The sequence below is a fragment of the Oncorhynchus clarkii genome, chromosome 11 (assembly GCF_045791955.1).
Source record: "Oncorhynchus clarkii lewisi isolate Uvic-CL-2024 chromosome 11, UVic_Ocla_1.0, whole genome shotgun sequence".
NCBI lineage: Eukaryota > Metazoa > Chordata > Actinopteri > Salmoniformes > Salmonidae > Oncorhynchus > Oncorhynchus clarkii.
The window spans coordinates 3,516,287-3,538,177 of NC_092157.1; the positions used below are offsets into that span (position 1 = coordinate 3,516,287).

General features: G+C 48.8%; 1 protein-coding gene across 2 annotated transcripts in view; it reads left to right on the forward strand.

Moving 5' to 3' along the window:
- Positions 1 to 21,891, forward strand: part of LOC139420128 (staufen double-stranded RNA binding protein 2) — a 349,406-nt gene that overhangs the window by 60,009 nt on the left and 267,506 nt on the right. For both annotated transcript variants that reach the window (XM_071169872.1, XM_071169871.1), the window contains exon 6: positions 19,237 to 19,396. In XM_071169872.1, coding sequence (XP_071025973.1) covers positions 19,237 to 19,396 — 160 coding nt within the window. The remainder of the gene's footprint in view (positions 1 to 19,236; positions 19,397 to 21,891) is intronic.

Here is a 21,891-nt window from a genome sequence, read left to right on the forward strand (position 1 = left end):
AACCAATCCCGCCCACTTTGAACTGTGATTCAGTGGAGGAACCAATCCCGTCCACATTGAACTGTGACTCAGTGGAGGAACCAATCCCGTTCACTTTGAACTGTGACTCAGGGCAGGAACCAATCCCGCCCACTTTGAACTGTGACTCAGTGGAGGAACCAATCCCGTCCACTTTGAACTGTGACTCAGTGGAGGAACCAATCCCGTCCACATTGAACTGTGATTCAGTGGAGGAACCAATTCCGCCCACTTTGAACTGTGACTCAGTGGAGGAACCAATCCCGTCCACATTGAACTGTGACTCAGTGGATGAACCAATCCCGTTCACTTTGAACTGTGACTCAGGGCAGGAACCAATCCCGCCCACTTTGAACTGTGACTCAGTGGAGGAACCAATCCCGTTCACTTTGAACTGTGACTCAGTGGAGGAACCAATCCCGTCCACTTTGAACTGTGACTCAGTGGAGGAACCAATCCCGTTCACTTTGAACTGTGACTCAGTGCAGGAACTAATCCCGTTCATTTCGAACTGTGACTCAGTTGAGGAACCAATCCCATACACTTTGAACTGTGACTCAGTGGAGGAACCAATCCCGTTCACTTTGAACTGTGACTCAGTGGAGGAACCAATCCCGTTCACTTTCAACTGTGACTCAGTGGAGGAACCAATCCCGTTCACTTTGAACTGTGACACAGTGCAGGAACCAATCCCGTCCACTTTGAACTGTGACTCAGTGCAGGAACTAATCCCATCTACTTTGAACTGTGACTCAGGGCAGGAACCAATCCCGCCAACTTTGAACTGTGATTCAGTGGAGGAACTAATTCCGTCCACATTGAACTGTGACTCAGTGGAGGAACCAATCCCGTTCACTTTGGACTGTGACTCAGGGCAGGAACCAATCCCGCCCACTTTGAACTGTGATTCAGTAGAGGAACCAATCCCGTCCACTTTGAACTGTGACTCAGTGGAGGAACCAATCCTGTTCACTTTGAACTGTGACTCAGTGGAGAAACCAATCCCGTTCACTTTGAACTGTGACTCAGTGGAGGAACCAATCCCATCCACTTTGAACTATGACTCAGTGGAGGAACCAATCCCGTTTACTTTGAACTGTGACTCAGTGGAGGAACCAATCCCGTTCAACCAATCCCGTCCACTTTGAACTGTGACTCAGTGCAGGAACCAATCCCGTCCACTTTGAACTGTGACTCAGTGCAGGAACCAATCCCGTCCACTTTGAAGTGTGACTCAGTGCAGGAACCAATCCCGTCCACTTTGAACTGTGACTCAGTGCAGGAACCAATCCCGTTCACTTTGAACTGTGACTCAGTGGAGGAACTAATCCCGTCCACTTTGAACTGTGACTCAGTGGAGGAACCAATCCCGTTCACTTTGAACTGTGACTCAGTGGAGGAACCAATCCCGTTCACTTTGAACTGTGACTCAGTGGAGGAACCAATCCCGTTCGCTTTGAACTGTGACTCAGTGCAGGAACTAATCCCGTTCACTTTGAACTGTGACTCAGTTGAGGAACCAATCCCATACACTTTGAACTGTGACTCAGTGGAGGAACCAATCCCGTTCACTTTGAACTGTGACTCAGTGGAGGAACCAATCCCGTTCACTTTGAACTGTGACTCAGGGGAGGAACCAATCCCGTTCACTTTGAACTGTGACACAGTGCAGGAACCAATCCCGTCCACTTTGAACTGTGACTTAGTGCAGGAACTAATTCCATCCACTTTGAACTGTGACTCAGGGCAGGAACCAATCCCTCCCACATTGAACTGTGATTCAGTGGAGGAACCAATCCCGTCCACATTGAACTGTGAGTCAGTGGAGGAACCAATCTCGTTCACTTTGAACTGTGACTCACGGCAGGAACCAATCCCGCCCACTTTGAACTGTGACTCAGTGGAGGAACCAATCCCGTCCACTTTGAACTGTGACTCAGTGGAGGAACCAATCCCGTCCACATTGAACTGTGATTCAGTGGAGGAACCAATCCCGTCCACTTTGAACTATGACTCAGTGGAGGAACCAATCCCGTCCACATTGAACTGTGACTCAGTGGATGAACCAATCCCGTTCACTTTGAACTGTGACTCAGGGCAGGAACCAATCCCGCCCACTTTGAACTGTGATTCAGTGGAGGAACTAATCCCGTTTACTTTGAACTGTGACTCAGTGCAGGAACTAATCCCGTTCACTTTGAACTGTGACTCAGTTGAGGAACCAATCCCATACACTTTGAACTGTGACTCAGTGGAGGAACCAATCCCGTTCACTTTGAACTGTGACTCAGTGGAGGAACCAATCCCGTTCACTTTGAACTGTGACTCAGGGGAGGAACCAATCCCGTTCACTTTGAACTGTGACACAGTGCAGGAACCAATCCCGTCCACTTTGAACTGTGACTCAGTGCAGGAACTAATCCCATCCACTTTGAACTGTGACTCAGGGCAGGAACCAATCCCGCCCACTTTGAACTGTGATTCAGTGGAGGAACCAATCCCGTCCACATTGAACTGTGACTCAGTGGAGGAACCAATCCCGTTCACTTTGAACTGTGACTCAGGGCAGGAACCAATCCCGCCCACTTTGAACTGTGACTCAGTGGAGGAACCAATCCCGTCCACTTTGAACTGTGACTCAGTGGAGGAACCAATCCCGTCCACATTGAACTGTGATTCAGTGGAGGAACCAATTCCGCCCACTTTGAACTGTGACTCAGTGGAGGAACCAATCCCGTCCACATTGAACTGTGACTCAGTGGATGAACCAATCCCGTTCACTTTGAACTGTGACTCAGGGCAGGAACCAATCCCGCCCACTTTGAACTGTGACTCAGTGGAGGAACCAATCCCGTTCACTTTGAACTGTGACTCAGTGGAGGAACCAATCCCGTCCACTTTGAACTGTGACTCAGTGGAGGAACCAATCCCGTTCACTTTGAACTGTGACTCAGTGCAGGAACTAATCCCGTTCATTTCGAACTGTGACTCAGTTGAGGAACCAATCCCATACACTTTGAACTGTGACTCAGTGGAGGAACCAATCCCGTTCACTTTGAACTGTGACTCAGTGGAGGAACCAATCCCGTTCACTTTCAACTGTGACTCAGTGGAGGAACCAATCCCGTTCACTTTGAACTGTGACACAGTGCAGGAACCAATCCCGTCCACTTTGAACTGTGACTCAGTGCAGGAACTAATCCCATCTACTTTGAACTGTGACTCAGGGCAGGAACCAATCCCGCCAACTTTGAACTGTGATTCAGTGGAGGAACTAATTCCGTCCACATTGAACTGTGACTCAGTGGAGGAACCAATCCCGTTCACTTTGGACTGTGACTCAGGGCAGGAACCAATCCCGCCCACTTTGAACTGTGATTCAGTAGAGGAACCAATCCCGTCCACTTTGAACTGTGACTCAGTGGAGGAACCAATCCTGTTCACTTTGAACTGTGACTCAGTGGAGAAACCAATCCCGTTCACTTTGAACTGTGACTCAGTGGAGGAACCAATCCCATCCACTTTGAACTATGACTCAGTGGAGGAACCAATCCCGTTTACTTTGAACTGTGACTCAGTGGAGGAACCAATCCCGTTCAACCAATCCCGTCCACTTTGAACTGTGACTCAGTGCAGGAACCAATCCCGTCCACTTTGAACTGTGACTCAGTGCAGGAACCAATCCCGTCCACTTTGAAGTGTGACTCAGTGCAGGAACCAATCCCGTCCACTTTGAACTGTGACTCAGTGCAGGAACCAATCCCGCCCACTTTGAACTGTGATTCAGTGGAGGAACCAATCCCGTCCACATTGAACTGTGACTCAGTGGAGGAACCAATCCCATACACTTTGAACTGTGACTCAGTGGAGGAACCAATCCCGTTCACTTTGAACTGTGACTCAGTGGAGGAACCAATCCCGTTCACTTTGAACTGTGACTCAGTGGAGGAACCAATCCCGTTCACTTTGAACTGTGACACAGTGCAGGAACCAATCCCGTCCACTTTGAACTGTGACTCAGTGCAGGAACTAATCCCATCCACTTTGAACTGTGACTCAGGGCAGGAACCAATCCCGCCCACTTTGAACTGTGATTCAGTGGAGGAACCAATCCCGTCCACATTGAACTGTGACTCAGTGGAGGAACCAATCCCATCCACTTTGAACTATGACTCAGTGGAGGAACCAATCCCGTTTACTTTGAACTGTGACTCAGTGGAGGAACCAATCCCGTTCAACCAATCCCGTCCACTTTGAACTGTGACTCAGTGCAGGAACCAAACCCGTCCACTTTGAACTGTGACTCAGTGCAGGAACCAATCCCGTCCACTTTGAACTGTGACTCAGTGCAGGAACCAATCCCATCCACTTTGAACTGTGACTCAGTGCAGGAACCAATCCCGTTTACTTTGAACTGTGACTCAGTGCAGGAACCAATCCCGTCCACTTTGAACTGTGACTCAGTGCAGGAATCAATCCCGTCCACTTTGAACTGTGACTCAGTGCAGGAACCAATCCCATCCACTTTGAACTGTGACTCAGTGCAGGAACCAATCCCGTCCACTTTGAACTGTGACTCAGTGCAGGAACCAATCCCATCAGCTTTGAACTGTGAATCAGTGCAGGAACCAATCCCGTCCACTTTGAACTGTGACTCAGTGCAGGAACCAATCCCGTCCACTTTGAACTGTGACTCAGTGCAGGAACCAATCCCGCCCACTTTGAACTGTGATTCAGTGGAGGAACCAATCCCGTCCACATTGAACTGTGACTCAGTGGAGGAACCAATCCCATACACTTTGAACTGTGACTCAGTGGAGGAACCAATCCCGTTCACTTTGAACTGTGACTCAGTGGAGGAACCAATCCGGTTCACTTTGAACTGTGACTCAGTGGAGGAACCAATCCCGTTCACTTTGAACTGTGATTCAGTGGAGGAACCAATCCCGTCCACATTGAACTGTGACTCAGTGGAGGAACCAATCCCATCCACTTTGAACTATGACTCAGTGGAGGAACCAATCCCGTTTACTTTGAACTGTGACTCAGTGGAGGAACCAATCCCGTTCAACCAATCCCGTCCACTTTGAACTGTGACTCAGTGCAGGAACCAATCCCGTTCACTTTGAACTGTGACTCAGGGCAGGAACCAATCCCGCCCACTTTGAACTGTGACTCAGTGGAGGAACCAATCCCGTCCACTTTGAACTGTGACTCAGTGGAGGAACCAATCCCGTCCACATTGAACTGTGATTCAGTGGAGGAACCAATTCCGCCTACTTTGAACTGTGACTCAGTGGAGGAACCAATCCCGTCCACATTGAACTGTGACTCAGGGCAGGAACCAATCCCGCCCACTTTGAACTGTGACTTCACTTTGAACTGTGACTCAGTGGAGGAACCAATCCCGTCCACTTTGAACTGTGACTCAGTGGAGGAACCAATCCCGTTCACTTTGAACTGTGACTCAGTGCAGGAACTAATCCCGTTCATTTCGAACTGTGACTCAGTTGAGGAACCAATCCCATACACTTTGAACTGTGACTCAGTGGAGGAACCAATCCCGTTTTGAACTGTGACTCAGTTGACTTTGACTGTGACTCAGTGGAGAAACCAATCCCGTTCACTTTGACTGTGACTCAATCCCGACTCAGTGGAGGAACCAATCCCGTTCAAACTGTGACCAGTGCAGGAACCAATCCCTCAGTGCCCACTTTGAACTGTGAACCAATCCCGTTTTGAACTGTGACTCAGTTCCCGTCCAACTGTGACTCACCAATCCCGTCCACATTGAACTGTGACTTGGATGAACTCCCGTGAACTGTGACAGTCCCGCGTCCCGTCATTTCGTTGACTCAGTGCAGGAACCAATCCCGTCCACTTTGAACTGTGACTCAGTGCAGGAACTAATCCCATCTACTTTGAACTGTGACTCAGGGCAGGAACCAATCCCGCCAACTTTGAACTGTGATTCAGTGGAGGAACCAATTCCGTCCACATTGAACTGTGACTCAGTGGAGGAACCAATCCCGTTCACTTTGGACTGTGACTCAGGGCAGGAACCAATCCCGCCCACTTTGAACTGTGATTCAGTAGAGGAACCAATCCCGTCCACTTTGAACTGTGACAGGAACCAATCCTGTTCACTTTGAACTGTGACTCAGTGGAGAAACCAATCCCGTTCACTTTGAACTGTGACACAGTGCAGGAACCAATAACTCTGACTCAGTGCAGGAACTAATCCCATCTACTTTGAACTGTGACTCAGGGCAGGAACCAATCCCGCCAACTTTGAACTGTGATTCTCCCGTTCACTTTGAACTGTGACTTCAACCAATCCCGTCCACTTTGAACTGTGACTCAGTGCAGGAACCAATCCCGTCCACTTTGAACTGTGACTCAGTGCAGGAACCAATCCCGTCCACTTTGAAGTGTGACTCAGTGCAGAACTGTGACTCAGTGCAGGAACCAATCCCGCCCACTTTGAACTGTGATTCAGTGGAGGAACCAATCCCGTCCACATTGAACTGTGACTCAGTGGAGGAACCAATCCCATACACTTTGAACTGTGACTCAGTGGAGTAACCAATCCCGTTCACTTTGAACTGTGACTCAAGGAACCAATCCCGTTCACTTTGAACTGAACTGTGACTCAGGGCAGGAACCAATCCCGCCCACTTTGAACTGTGATTCAGTGGAGGAACCAATCCCGTCCACATTGAACTGTGACTCAGTGGAGGAACCAATCCCATCCACTTTGAACTATGACTCAGTGGAGGGAACCAATCCCGTTTACTTTGAACTGTGACTCAGTGGAGGAACCAATCCCGTTCAACCAATCCCGAGAACTGTGACTCAGTGCAGGAACAGTGGAGGAACCAATCCCGTTCACTTTGAACTGTGACTCAGTGGAGGAACCAATCCCGTCCACTTTGAACTGTGACTCAGTGGAGGAACCAATCCCGTTCACTTTGAACTGTGACTCAGTGCAGGAACTAATCCCGTTCATTTCGAACTGTGACTCAGTTGAGGAACCAATCCCATACACTTTGAACTGTGACTCAGTGGAGGAACCAATCCCGTTCACTTTGAACTGTGACTCAGTGGAGGAACCAATCCCGTTCACTTTCAACTGTGACTCAGTGGAGGAACCAATCCCGTTCACTTTGAACTGTGACACAGTGCAGGAACCAATCCCGTCCACTTTGAACTGTGACTCAGTGCAGGAACTAATCCCATCTACTTTGAACTGTGACTCAGGGCAGGAACCAATCCCGCCAACTTTGAACTGTGATTCAGTGGAGGAACTAATTCCGTCCACATTGAACTGTGACTCAGTGGAGGAACCAATCCCGTTCACTTTGGACTGTGACTCAGGGCAGGAACCAATCCCGCCCACTTTGAACTGTGATTCAGTAGAGGAACCAATCCCGTCCACTTTGAACTGTGACTCAGTGGAGGAACCAATCCTGTTCACTTTGAACTGTGACTCAGTGGAGAAACCAATCCCGTTCACTTTGAACTGTGACTCAGTGGAGGAACCAATCCCATCCACTTTGAACTATGACTCAGTGGAGGAACCAATCCCGTTTACTTTGAACTGTGACTCAGTGGAGGAACCAATCCCGTTCAACCAATCCCGTCCACTTTGAACTGTGACTCAGTGCAGGAACCAATCCCGTCCACTTTGAACTGTGACTCAGTGCAGGAACCAATCCCGTCCACTTTGAAGTGTGACTCAGTGCAGGAACCAATCCCGTCCACTTTGAACTGTGACTCAGTGCAGGAACCAATCCCGCCCACTTTGAACTGTGATTCAGTGGAGGAACCAATCCCGTCCACATTGAACTGTGACTCAGTGGAGGAACCAATCCCATACACTTTGAACTGTGACTCAGTGGAGGAACCAATCCCGTTCACTTTGAACTGTGACTCAGTGGAGGAACCAATCCCGTTCACTTTGAACTGTGACTCAGTGGAGGAACCAATCCCGTTCACTTTGAACTGTGACACAGTGCAGGAACCAATCCCGTCCACTTTGAACTGTGACTCAGTGCAGGAACTAATCCCATCCACTTTGAACTGTGACTCAGGGCAGGAACCAATCCCGCCCACTTTGAACTGTGATTCAGTGGAGGAACCAATCCCGTCCACATTGAACTGTGACTCAGTGGAGGAACCAATCCCATCCACTTTGAACTATGACTCAGTGGAGGAACCAATCCCGTTTACTTTGAACTGTGACTCAGTGGAGGAACCAATCCCGTTCAACCAATCCCGTCCACTTTGAACTGTGACTCAGTGCAGGAACCAAACCCGTCCACTTTGAACTGTGACTCAGTGCAGGAACCAATCCCGTCCACTTTGAACTGTGACTCAGTGCAGGAACTGTGACAATCCCATCCACTTTGAACTGTGACACTTTCCCGTTGAACTGTGACTCAGTGCAGGAATCAATCCCGTCCACTTTGAACTGTGACTCAGAACTCAGTGCAGGAACCAAGGAACCAATCCCGTTCCCGTCCACTTTGAACTGTGACTCAGTGCAGGAACCAATCCCATCAGCTTTGAACTGTGAATCAGTGCAGGAACCAATCCCGTCCACTTTGAACTGTGACTCAGTGCAGGAACCAATCCCGTCCACTTTGTGTGACTCAGTGCAGGAACCAATCCCGCCCACTTTGAACTGTGATTCAGTGGAGGAACCAATCCCGTCCACATTGAACTGTGACTCAGTGGAGGAACCAATCCCATACACTTTGAACTGTGACTCAGTGGAGGTGACAGGAACCAATCCCATCCACTTTGAACTGTGACTCAGTGCAGGAACCAATCCCGTCCACTTTGAACTGTGACTCAGTGCAGGAACCAATCCCATCAGCTTTGAACTGTGAATCAGTGCAGGAACCAATCCCGTCCACTTTGACTCAGTGCAGGAACCAATCCCATCCACTTTGAACTGTGACTCAGTGCAGGAACCAATCCCGTTTACTTTGAACTGTGACTCAGTGCAGGAACCAATCCCGTCCACTTTGAACTGTGACTCAGTGCAGGAATCAATCCCGTCCACTTTGAACTGTGACTCAGTGCAGGAACCAATCCCATCCACTTTGAACTGTGACTCAGTGCAGGAACCAATCCCGTCCACTTTGAACTGTGACTCAGTGCAGGAACCAATCCCATCAGCTTTGAACTGTGAATCAGTGCAGGAACCAATCCCGTCCACTTTGAACTGTGACTCAGTGCAGGAACCAATCCCGTCCACTTTGAACTGTGACTCAGTGCAGGAACCAATCCCGCCCACTTTGAACTGTGATTCAGTGGAGGAACCAATCCCGTCCACATTGAACTGTGACTCAGTGGAGGAACCAATCCCATACACTTTGAACTGTGACTCAGTGGAGGAACCAATCCCGTTCACTTTGAACTGTGACTCAGTGGAGGAACCAATCCGGTTCACTTTGAACTGTGACTCAGTGGAGGAACCAATCCCGTTCACTTTGAACTGTGATTCAGTGGAGGAACCAATCCCGTCCACATTGAACTGTGACTCAGTGGAGGAACCAATCCCATCCACTTTGAACTATGACTCAGTGGAGGAACCAATCCCGTTTACTTTGAACTGTGACTCAGTGGAGGAACCAATCCCGTTCAACCAATCCCGTCCACTTTGAACTGTGACTCAGTGCAGGAACCAATCCCGTTCACTTTGAACTGTGACTCAGGGCAGGAACCAATCCCGCCCACTTTGAACTGTGACTCAGTGGAGGAACCAATCCCGTCCACTTTGAACTGTGACTCAGTGGAGGAACCAATCCCGTCCACATTGAACTGTGATTCAGTGGAGGAACCAATTCCGCCTACTTTGAACTGTGACTCAGTGGAGGAACCAATCCCGTCCACATTGAACTGTGACTCAGGGCAGGAACCAATCCCGCCCACTTTGAACTGTGACTCAGTGGAGGAACCAATCCCGTTCACTTTGAACTGTGACTCAGTGGAGGAACCAATCCCGTTCACTTTGAACTGTGACTCAGTGGAGGAACCAATCCCGTTCACTTTGAACTGTGACTCAGTGCAGGAACTAATCCCGTTCATTTTGAACTGTGACTCAGTTGAGGAACCAATCCCATACACTTTGAACTGTGACTCAGTGGAGGAACCAATCCCGTTCACTTTGAACTGTGACTCAGTGGAGGAACCAATCCCGTTCACTTTCAACTGTGACTCAGTGGAGGAACCAATCCCGTTCACTTTGAACTGTGACACAGTGCAGGAACCAATCCCGTCCACTTTGAACTGTGACTCAGTGCAGGAACTAATCCCATCTACTTTGAACTGTGACTCAGGGCAGGAACCAATCCCGCCAACTTTGAACTGTGATTCAGTGGAGGAACCAATTCCGTCCACATTGAACTGTGACTCAGTGGAGGAACCAATCCCGTTCACTTTGGACTGTGACTCAGGGCAGGAACCAATCCCGCCCACTTTAAACTGTGATTCAGTAGAGGAACCAATCCCGTCCACTTTGAACTGTGACTCAGTGGAGGAACCAATCCTGTTCACTTTGAACTGTGACTCAGTGGAGAAACCAATCCCGTTCACTTTGAACTGTGACTCAGTGGAGGAACCAATCCCATCCACTTTGAACTATGACTCAGTGGAGGAACCAATCCCGTTTACTTTGAACTGTGACTCAGTGGAGGAACCAATCCCGTTCAACCAATCCCGTCCACTTTGAACTGTGACTCAGTGCAGGAACCAATCCTGTCCACTTTGAACTGTGACTCAGTGCAGGAACCAATCCCGTCCACTTTGAAGTGTGACTCAGTGCAGGAACCAATCCCGTCCACTTTGAACTGTGACTCAGTGCAGGAACCAATCCCGCCCACTTTGAACTGTGATTCAGTGGAGGAACCAATCCCGTCCACATTGAACTGTGACTCAGTGGAGGAACCAATCCCATACACTTTGAACTGTGACTCAGTGGAGGAACCAATCCCGTTCACTTTGAACTGTGACTCAGTGGAGGAACCAATCCGGTTCACTTTGAACTGTGACTCAGTGGAGGAACCAATCCCGTTCACTTTGAACTGTGACACAGTGCAGGAACCAATCCCGTCCACTTTGAACTGTGACTCAGTGCAGGAACTAATCCCATCCACTTTGAACTGTGACTCAGGGCAGGAACCAATCCCGCCCACTTTGAACTGTGATTCAGTGGAGGAACCAATCCCGTCCACATTGAACTGTGACTCAGTGGAGGAACCAATCCCATCCACTTTGAACTATGACTCAGTGGAGGAACCAATCCCGTTTACTTTGAACTGTGACTCAGTGGAGGAACCAATCCCGTTCAACCAATCCCGTCCACTTTGAACTGTGACTCAGTGCAGGAACCAATCCCGTTCACTTTGAACTGTGACTCAGGGCAGGAACCAATCCCGCCCACTTTGAACTGTGACTCAGTGGAGGAACCAATCCCGTCCACTTTGAACTGTGACTCAGTGGAGGAACCAATCCCGTCCACATTGAACTGTGATTCAGTGGAGGAACCAATTCCGCCCACTTTGAACTGTGACTCAGTGGAGGAACCAATCCCGTCCACATTGAACTGTGACTCAGTGGATGAACCAATCCCGTTCACTTTGAACTGTGACTCAGGGCAGGAACCAATCCCGCCCACTTTGAACTGTGACTCAGTGGAGGAACCAATCCCGTTCACTTTGAACTGTGACTCAGTGGAGGAACCAATCCCGTTCACTTTGAACTGTGACTCAGTGGAGGAACCAATCCCGTTCACTTTGAACTGTGACTCAGTGCAGGAACTAATCCCGTTCATTTTGAACTGTGACTCAGTTGAGGAACCAATCCCATACACTTTGAACTGTGACTCAGTGGAGGAACCAATCCCGTTCACTTTGAACTGTGACTCAGTGGAGGAACCAATCCCGTTCACTTTCAACTGTGACTCAGTGGAGGAACCAATCCCGTTCACTTTGAACTGTGACACAGTGCAGGAACCAATCCCGTCCACTTTGAACTGTGACTCAGTGCAGGAACTAATCCCATCTACTTTGAACTGTGACTCAGGGCAGGAACCAATCCCGCCAACTTTGAACTGTGATTCAGTGGAGGAACCAATTCCGTCCACATTGAACTGTGACTCAGTGGAGGAACCAATCCCGTTCACTTTGGACTGTGACTCAGGGCAGGAACCAATCCCGCCCACTTTGAACTGTGATTCAGTAGAGGAACCAATCCCGTCCACTTTGAACTGTGACTCAGTGGAGGAACCAATCCTGTTCACTTTGAACTGTGACTCAGTGGAGAAACCAATCCCGTTCACTTTGAACTGTGACACAGTGCAGGAACCAATCCCGTCCACTTTGAACTCTGACTCAGTGCAGGAACTAATCCCATCTACTTTGAACTGTGACTCAGGGCAGGAACCAATCCCGCCAACTTTGAACTGTGATTCAGTGGAGGAACCAATTCCGTCCACATTGAACTGTGACTCAGTGGAGGAACCAATCCCGTTCACTTTGGACTGTGACTCAGGGCAGGAACCAATCCCGCCCACTTTGAACTGTGATTCAGTAGAGGAACCAATCCCGTCCACTTTGAACTGTGACTCAGTGGAGGAACCAATCCTGTTCACTTTGAACTGTGACTCAGTGGAGAAACCAATCCCGTTCACTTTGAACTGTGACTCAGTGGAGGAACCAATCCCATCCACTTTGAACTATGACTCAGTGGAGGAACCAATCCCGTTTACTTTGAACTGTGACTCAGTGGAGGAACCAATCCCGTTCAACCAATCCCGTCCACTTTGAACTGTGACTCAGTGCAGGAACCAATCCCGTCCACTTTGAACTGTGACTCAGTGCAGGAACCAATCCCGTCCACTTTGAAGTGTGACTCAGTGCAGGAACCAATCCCGTCCACTTTGAACTGTGACTCAGTGCAGGAACCAATCCCGCCCACTTTGAACTGTGATTCAGTGGAGGAACCAATCCCGTCCACATTGAACTGTGACTCAGTGGAGGAACCAATCCCATACACTTTGAACTGTGACTCAGTGGAGTAACCAATCCCGTTCACTTTGAACTGTGACTCAGTGGAGGAACCAATCCCGTTCACTTTGAACTGTGACTCAGTGGAAGAACCAATCCCGTTCACTTTGAACTGTGACACAGTGCAGGAACCAATCCCGTCCACTTTGAACTGTGACTCAGTGCAGGAACTAATCCCATCCACTTTGAACTGTGACTCAGGGCAGGAACCAATCCCGCCCACTTTGAACTGTGATTCAGTGGAGGAACCAATCCCGTCCACATTGAACTGTGACTCAGTGGAGGAACCAATCCCATCCACTTTGAACTATGACTCAGTGGAGGAACCAATCCCGTTTACTTTGAACTGTGACTCAGTGGAGGAACCAATCCCGTTCAACCAATCCCGTCCACTTTGAACTGTGACTCAGTGCAGGAACCAATCCCGTCCACTTTGAACTGTGACTCAGTGCAGGAACCAATCCCGTCCACTTTGAACTGTGACTCAGTGCAGGAACCAATCCCATCCACTTTGAACTGTGACTCAGTGCAGGAACCAATCCCGTTTACTTTGAACTGTGACTCAGTGGAGGAACCAATCCCGTTCACTTTGAACTGTGACTCAGTGGAGGAACCAATCCCGTTTACTTTGAACTGTGACTCAGTGCAGGAACCAATCCCGTCCACTTTGAACTGTGACTCAGTGCAGGAACCAATCCCATCCACTTTGAACTGTGAATCAGTGCAGGAACCAATCCCGTCCACTTTGAACTGTGACTCAGTGCAGGAACCAATCCCGCCCACTTTGAACTGTGATTCAGTGGAGGAACCAATCCCGTCCACATTGAACTGTGACTCAGTGGAGGAACCAATCCCATACACTTTGAACTGTGACTCAGTGGTGGAACCAATCCCGTTCACTTTGAACTGTGACTCAGTGGAGGAACCAATCCGGTTCACTTTGAACTGTGACTCAGTGGAGGAACCAATCCCGTTCACTTTGAACGGTGACTCAGTGCAGGAACCAATCCCGTCCACTTTGAACTGTGACTCAGTGCAGGAACTAATCCTGTTTACTTTGAACTGTGACTCAGTGCATGAACCAATCCCGTTTACTTTGAACTGTGACTCAGTGCAGGAACCAATCCCGTTCACTTTGAACTGTGTCTCAGTGGAGGAACCAATCCCGTTCACTTTGAACTGTGACTCAGTGCAGGAACCAATCCCGTCCACTTTGAACTGTGACTCAGTGGAGGAACCAATCCCGTTCACTTTGAACTGTGACTCAGTGGAGGAACCAATCCGGTTCACTTTGAACTGTGACTCAGTGGAGGAACCAATCCCGTTCACTTTGAACTGTGACACAGTGCAGGAACCAATCCCGTTCACTTTGAACTGTGATTCAGTGGAGGAACCAATCCCGTCCACATTGAACTGTGACTCAGTGGAGGAACCAATCCCATACACTTTGAACTGTGACTCAGTGGAGTAACCAATCCCGTTCACTTTGAACTGTGACTCAGTGGAGGAACCAATCCCGTTCACTTTGAACTGTGACTCAGTGGAAGAACCAATCCCGTTCACTTTGAACTGTGACACAGTGCAGGAACCAATCCCGTCCACTTTGAACTGTGACTCAGTGCAGGAACTAATCCCATCCACTTTGAACTGTGACTCAGGGCAGGAACCAATCCCGCCCACTTTGAACTGTGATTCAGTGGAGGAACCAATCCCGTCCACATTGAACTGTGACTCAGTGGAGGAACCAATCCCATCCACTTTGAACTATGACTCAGTGGAGGAACCAATCCCGTTTACTTTGAACTGTGACTCAGTGGAGGAACCAATCCCGTTCAACCAATCCCGTCCACTTTGAACTGTGACTCAGTGCAGGAACCAATCCCGTCCACTTTGAACTGTGACTCAGTGCAGGAACCAATCCCGTCCACTTTGAACTGTGACTCAGTGCAGGAACCAATCCCATCCACTTTGAACTGTGACTCAGTGCAGGAACCAATCCCGTTTACTTTGAACTGTGACTCAGTGCAGGAACCAATCCCGTCCACTTTGAACTGTGACTCAGTGCAGGAATCAATCCCGTCCACTTTGAACTGTGACTCAGTGCAGGAACCAATCCCATCCACTTTGAACTGTGAATCAGTGCAGGAACCAATCCCGTCCACTTTGAACTGTGACTCAGTGCAGGAACCAATCCCGCCCACTTTGAACTGTGATTCAGTGGAGGAACCAATCCCGTCCACATTGAACTGTGACTCAGTGGAGGAACCAATCCCATCCACTTTGAACTGTGACTCAGTGGAGGAACCAATCCCGTTCACTTTGAACTGTGACTCAGTGGAGGAACCAATCCGGTTCACTTTGAACTGTGACTCAGTGGAGGAACCAATCCCGTTCACTTTGAACTGTGACACAGTGCAGGAACCAATCCCGTCCACTTTGAACTGTGACTCAGTGCAGGAACTAATCCCATCCACTTTGAACTGTGACTCAGGGCAGGAACCAATCCCGCCCACTTTGAACTGTGATTCAGTGGAGGAACCAATCCCGTCCACATTGAACTGTGACTCAGTGGAGGAACCAATCCCATCCACTTTGAACTATGACTCAGTGGAGGAACCAATCCCGTTTACTTTGAACTGTGACTCAGTGGAGGAACCAATCCCGTTCAACCAATCCCGTCCACTTTGAACTGTGACTCAGTGCAGGAACCAATCCCGTCCACTTTGAACTGTGACTCAGTGCAGGAACCAATCCCGTCCACTTTGAACTGTGACTCAGTGCAGGAACCAATCCCATCCACTTTGAACTGTGACTCAGTGCAGGAACCAATCCCGTTTACTTTGAACTGTGACTCAGTGCAGGAACCAATCCCGTCCACTTTGAACTGTGACTCAGTGCAGGAATCAATCCCGTCCACTTTGAACTGTGACTCATTGCAGGAACCAATCCCATCCACTTTGAACTGTGACTCAGTGCAGGAACCAATCCCGTCCACTTTGAACGGTGACTCAGTGCAGGAACCAATCCCATCCACTTTGAACTGTGACTCAGTGCAGGAACCAATCCCGTTTACTTTGAACTGTGACTCAGTGCAGGAACCAATCCCGTCCACTTTGAACTGTGACTCAGTGCAGGAACTAATCCTGTTTACTTTGAACTGTGACTCAGTGCATGAACCAATCCCGTTTACTTTGAACTGTGACTCAGTGCAGGAACCAATCCCGTTCACTTTGAACTGTGTCTCAGTGGAGGAACCAATCCCGTTCACTTTGAACTGTGACTCAGTGCAGGAACCAATCCCGTCCACTTTGAACTGTGACTCAGTGCAGGAACCAATCCCATCCACTTTGAACTGTGACTCAGTGCAGGAACTAATCCCGTTTACTTTGAACTGTGACTCAGTGCAGGAACCAATCCCGTTTACTTTGAACTGTGACTCAGTGCAGGAACTAATCCCGTTTACTTTGAACTGTGACTCAGTGCAGGAACCAATCCCGTTTACTTTGAACTGTGGGTGGGTGGTTGGTTACGTTTGGGTGGGTGGATGGATGGATGGTTGGTTGGGTGGGTGGGTGGGTGGATTGTTGGGTGGGTGGGTGGGTGGGTGGTTGGTTGGTTACGTGTGTGTGTGTGTGTGGGTGGGTGGGTGGATGGGTGTGTGTGCTTGCTTATGATTTATGTTCTGTTTTCTCCGCCCACATTATGCTGGGTAAGAATACTATTCATTATTATTATAATATTATGATTTGATTGGGTAAGAATCATTTTCATAATTATTGTAATGATTTTATTTGTTAGGAATAATTTTCATTCTTGTTTTATTGGGTAGGAATACTTTCTGCTTTGTATTTCCCGTGTAATGCTTTCTGCTCTAGACTTGGCACTCCGGTACCGCTCGCCATATGGTAGTAGAGAGAACAATCCATTTTTAGGGCCTTCCTCTGACACCGCCTGGTATAGAGGTCCTGGGTGGCAGGCAGCTTTGCCCCTGTGATGTACTGGGCCGTACACACTACCCTCTGTAGTGCCTTGCGGTCAGAGACCGTGCAATTGCCGTACCAGGTGATGCAACCGGTCAGGATGCTCTCGATGTTGCAGCTGTAGAACCTTTTGAGGATCTCAGGACCCATGCCAAATCTTTTTAGTTTCCTGAGGAATAGGCTTTGTCGTGTCCTCTTCACGACTGTCTTGGTGTGTTTGGACCATTCTAGTTTGTTGTTGATGTGGACACCAAGCTCTCGACCTGCTCCACTACAGCCCAGTCGAAGTGAATGGGGACGTGCTCGGTGCTCCTTTTCCTGTAGTCCACAATCATCTCCTTAGTCTTGGTTACGTTGAGGGAGAGGTTGTTATTCTGGCTCCACCCAGCCAGGTCTCTGACTTCCTCCCTATAGGCTGTCTCGTCGTTGCCTTTCTGTTCTTGGGCACAGGGACTATGGTGGTCTGCTTGAAACATGTTGGTATTACAGACTCAGACAGGGAGAGGTTGAAAATGTCAGTGAAGACAATTTCTAGTTGGTCAGCACATGCTCGGAGTACAGGTCCTGGTAATCCGTCTGGCCCCGCAGCCTTGTGAATGTTGACCTGTTTGAAGGTCTTACTCACGTCGGCTAAGGAGAGCGTGATCACACAGTCATCCGGAACAGCTAATGCTCTCATGCATGCCTCAGTGTTGCTTGCCTCGAAGCGAGCATAGAAGTGATTTAGCTCGTCTGGTAGGCTCGTGTCACTGGGCAGCTCGCGGCTGTGCAGCCTGTATCCCGCTAGCTGAATATCCATGTCATCATTCAGCCACGATTCCGTGAAGCATAGGATATTACAGTTTTTTGATGTTCCGTTGGTAGGATATTTGTGATCGTACCTCGTCTAGTTTATTGTCCAATGATTACACTTTGGCGAGTAATATTGACGGTAACGGCAGCTTTCCCTGTCGCCTTCTCCTGACCAGGCACCCAGCTCTTTGTCCTCTGTACCTGCGTCGTTTCCTCTTGCAGTTAACGTGGATGTCGGCACTGTCGGGTGTTTGGAGAAAGTCTTGTGCGTCGTCCTTGTTGTAGAAAAAATCTTTGTCTAATCCGAGGTGAGCGATCTCTGTCCTGATATCCAGAAGCTCTTTGTCTACTCCAAGGTGAGTGATCTCTGTCCTGATATCCAGAAGCTCTTTGTCTAATCCGAGGTGAGTGATCTCTGTCCTGATATCCAGAAGCTGTTTGTCTACTCCAAGGTGAGTGATCTCTGTCCTGATATCCAGAAGCGCTTCGTCTAAGTTACAAATAACGCGAACCCCCCCCCCCCCCCCCCCCCCCCCCATCGGTTGGGCGCCCGTAAAACTGCTGCCATTTCTTCCGCCGCCATTTTGAGAGACCCCAACCCCTCCCTCTCTCTCTCGGGGTTGGGATCAATTACATTTACATTCCCTATCGATTCAGGAACTACACTGGAAATTCCAATTCTCTTGGAATTTGGTTTACCTTTGGAATTGAAATGGGTTTGACCCCAACCTCGGTTTCCATACAGATGTGCTCTTCTTTTTCTAGTTTGTCATGTGTTTACAGGTGTAATTCAATTAATCTGGTTTTCTCAACCCTTTTTCGTTTACCTGAGAGCCAATGGCTGAGCAGCATTATTTTACGACAACAAGGAAGGAGCTTTCTACCATTGATCCTTAGTAACTTACTGAACAGTCAGTGCATTCAACTAAGTTTAGGATAACAAGTACATGTCCCAGTCATTAGGCACACTAGATCATTCTATGAAATGGCTGCTATCAGCAAAATCACTCTTGTCTCTTCCAGGCTTTACAGACTGACTGCTGTAGTCTACCAGGTTTCACTAAAGCCCCAGAACAATCAAAGGCCTTTTTTCTCTCTCTCTTTCTCTCTCTCTCTACTTCCCCTCTCTCCCCCTCTCTCTCTACTCCCCCTCTCTCCCCACCTCTCTCGGTCTCTCTCTTTCCCTCTCTCTCTCTTTCTCTCTCTATCTCTCTCTCTCTCTCTCTTTCGCTCTCTCCCCCCACCTCTCTCGGTCTCTCTACCCCTCTCTCCCTCTCCCTCTCTCTCTACTCCCCCCCTCACTCTCTATCCCTCTCGCTCTCTCTCCCTCTCTCTCTACCCCCCCCCACCTCTCTCTACTTCCATCCCAGGTACCACTACCCAGTTCCAAAGATCTTCTATGTCCAGTTGTCTGTGGGCACTAATGAGTTTATTGGAGAGGGCCGGACTCGCCAGGCAGCCCGTCACAACGCCGCCACGAAGGCCCTGCAAGCCCTCCGCAATGAACCCATACCTGAACGACCACCTCAGGTAACTATGGGCACGGACACACACTTACACTCACACAGGCACATGGACACACATGGAGAAACACACACACGTGGACACACGAAAAATCTAACTGCCCCTAGTGTTGTATGTTTACCTCCTTCCTCCTCCTTCCCCCTAATCCAGATTGTGTCCTCAGGGCTACCAGAGTAGAGTTTAATCCAGATTGTGTCCTCAGGGCTACCAGAGTAGAGTTTAATCCATATTGTGTCCTCAGGGCTACCAGAGTAGAGGTCTATTCAGTGTGTCCTCAGGGCTAGCAGAGTAGAGTTTAATCCAGATTGTGTCCTCAGGGCTACCAGAGTAGAGTTTATTCCAGATTGTGTCCTCAGGGCTACCAGAGTAGAGTTTAATCCAGATTGTGTCTTCAGGGCTAGCAGAGTAGAGTTTAATCCAGATTGTGTCCTCAGGGCTACCAGAGTAGAGTTTAATCCAGATTGTGTCCTCAGGGCTACCATAGTAGAGTTTAATCCAGATTGTGTCCTCAGGGCTAGCAGAGTAGAGTTTAATCCAGATTGTGTCCTCAGGGCTACCAGAGTAGAGTTTAATGCAGATTGTGTCCTCAGGGCTACCAGAGTAGAGTTTAATCCAGATTGTGTCCCCAGGGCTACCAGAGTAGAGTTTAATCCAGATTGTGTCCTCAGAGCTTCCAGAGTAGAGGTCTATTCAGTGTGTCCTCAGGGCTACCAGAGTAGAGTTTAATCCAGATTGTGTCCTCAGGGCTTCCAGAGTATAGTTTAATCCAGATTGTGTCCTCAGGGCTACCAGAGTAGAGGTCTAATCAGTGTGTCCTCAGGGCTTCCAGAGTAGAGGTCTATTCAGTGTGTCCTCAGGGCTTCCAGAGTAGAGGTCCATTCAGTGTGTCCTCAGGGCTACCAGAGTAGAGGTCTATTCAGTGTGTCCTCAGGGCTACCAGAGTAGAGGTCTATTCAGTGTGTCCTCAGGGCTACCAGAGTAGAGGTCTATTCAGTGTGTCCTCAGGGCTACCAGAGTAGAGGTCTATTCAGTGTGTCCTCAGGGCTACCAGAGTAGAGGTCTATTCAGTGTGTCCTCAGGGCTTCCAGAGTAGAGGTCTATTCAGTGTGTCCTCAGGGCTACCAGAGTAGAGGTCTATTCAGTGTGTCCTCAGGGCTACCAGAGTAGAGGTCCATTCAGTGTGTCCTCAGGGCTTCCAGAGTAGAGGTCCATTCAGTGTGTCCTCAGGGCTACCAGAGTAGAGGTCTAATCAGTGTGTCCTCAGGGCTTCCAGAGTAGAGGTCCATTCAGTGTGTCCTCAGGGCTACCAGAGTAGAGGTCTATTCAGTGTGTCCTCAGGGCTACCAGAGTAGAGGTCTATTCAGTGTGTCCTCAGGGCTACCAGAGTAGAGGTCTATTCAGTGTGTCCTCAGGGCTACCAGAGTAGAGGTCTATTCAGTGTGTCCTCAGGGCTTCCAGAGTAGAGGTCTATTCAGTGTGTCCTCAGGGCTACCAGAGTAGAGGTCCATTCAGTGTGTCCTCAGGGCTTCCAGAGTAGAGGTCCATTCAGTGTGTCCTTAACCAACCTTTCAATAGTCTACTTCAGGAACACTGCCAAAGGTAACCCGGCTGCCCTATAGTGACCCTACTCTCACCCCCACCGATGTCCTCAAAGAAACGAGTGCATGCTGAAACATTGTCCTGCCAATAAACATGAACTATTAAAGAGTGTGATACTCTCTCCTCTCCTAAGTGAATCGAATCAGCTTTCAGCAGAAACGACCCAAACCCACCACAGCCCAATTACTTTGATGTATTATTCAACCTGTTTTACTTTGCTTTGTGTGTGTGTGTGTGTGTGTGTGTGTGTGCGTGTGTGTGTGTGTCACAATCTTTTTTTTGTTTTAACCTGCATGCACTTGGTGGTCTCCCTTCCTCCCTCCCTGTCTCCCTCCCTCTCTCTCTCTCTCTCTCTCTCTCTCTCTCTCTCTCTCTGTCTCTCTCTCTCTCTCTCTCTCTCTCTCTCTCTCTCTCTCTCTCTCTCTCTCTCTCTCTCGCTCTCTCTCTCTCTCTCTCTCTCTCTCTCTCTCTCTCTCTGTCTCTCTCTGTCTCTCTCTCTCTCTCTGTCTCTCTCTGTCTCTCTCTCTGTCTCTCTCTCTCTCTCTCTCAATTCAATTCAATTCAAGGGCTTTATTGGCATGGGAAACATGTGTTAACATTGCCAAAGCAAGTGAGGTAGACAACATACAAAGTGAATATATAAAGTGAAAAACAACAAAAATTAACAGTAAACATTACACATACAGAGGTTTCAAAACAGTAAAGACATTACAAATGTCATATTATATATATATATACAGTGTTTTAACAATGTACAAATGGTTAAAGGACACAAGATAAAATAAATAAGCATAAATATGGGTTGTATTTACAATGGTGTGTGTTCTTCACTGGTTGCCCTTTTCTCGTGGCAACAGGTCACAAATCTTGCTGCTGTGATGGCACACTGTGGAATTTCACCC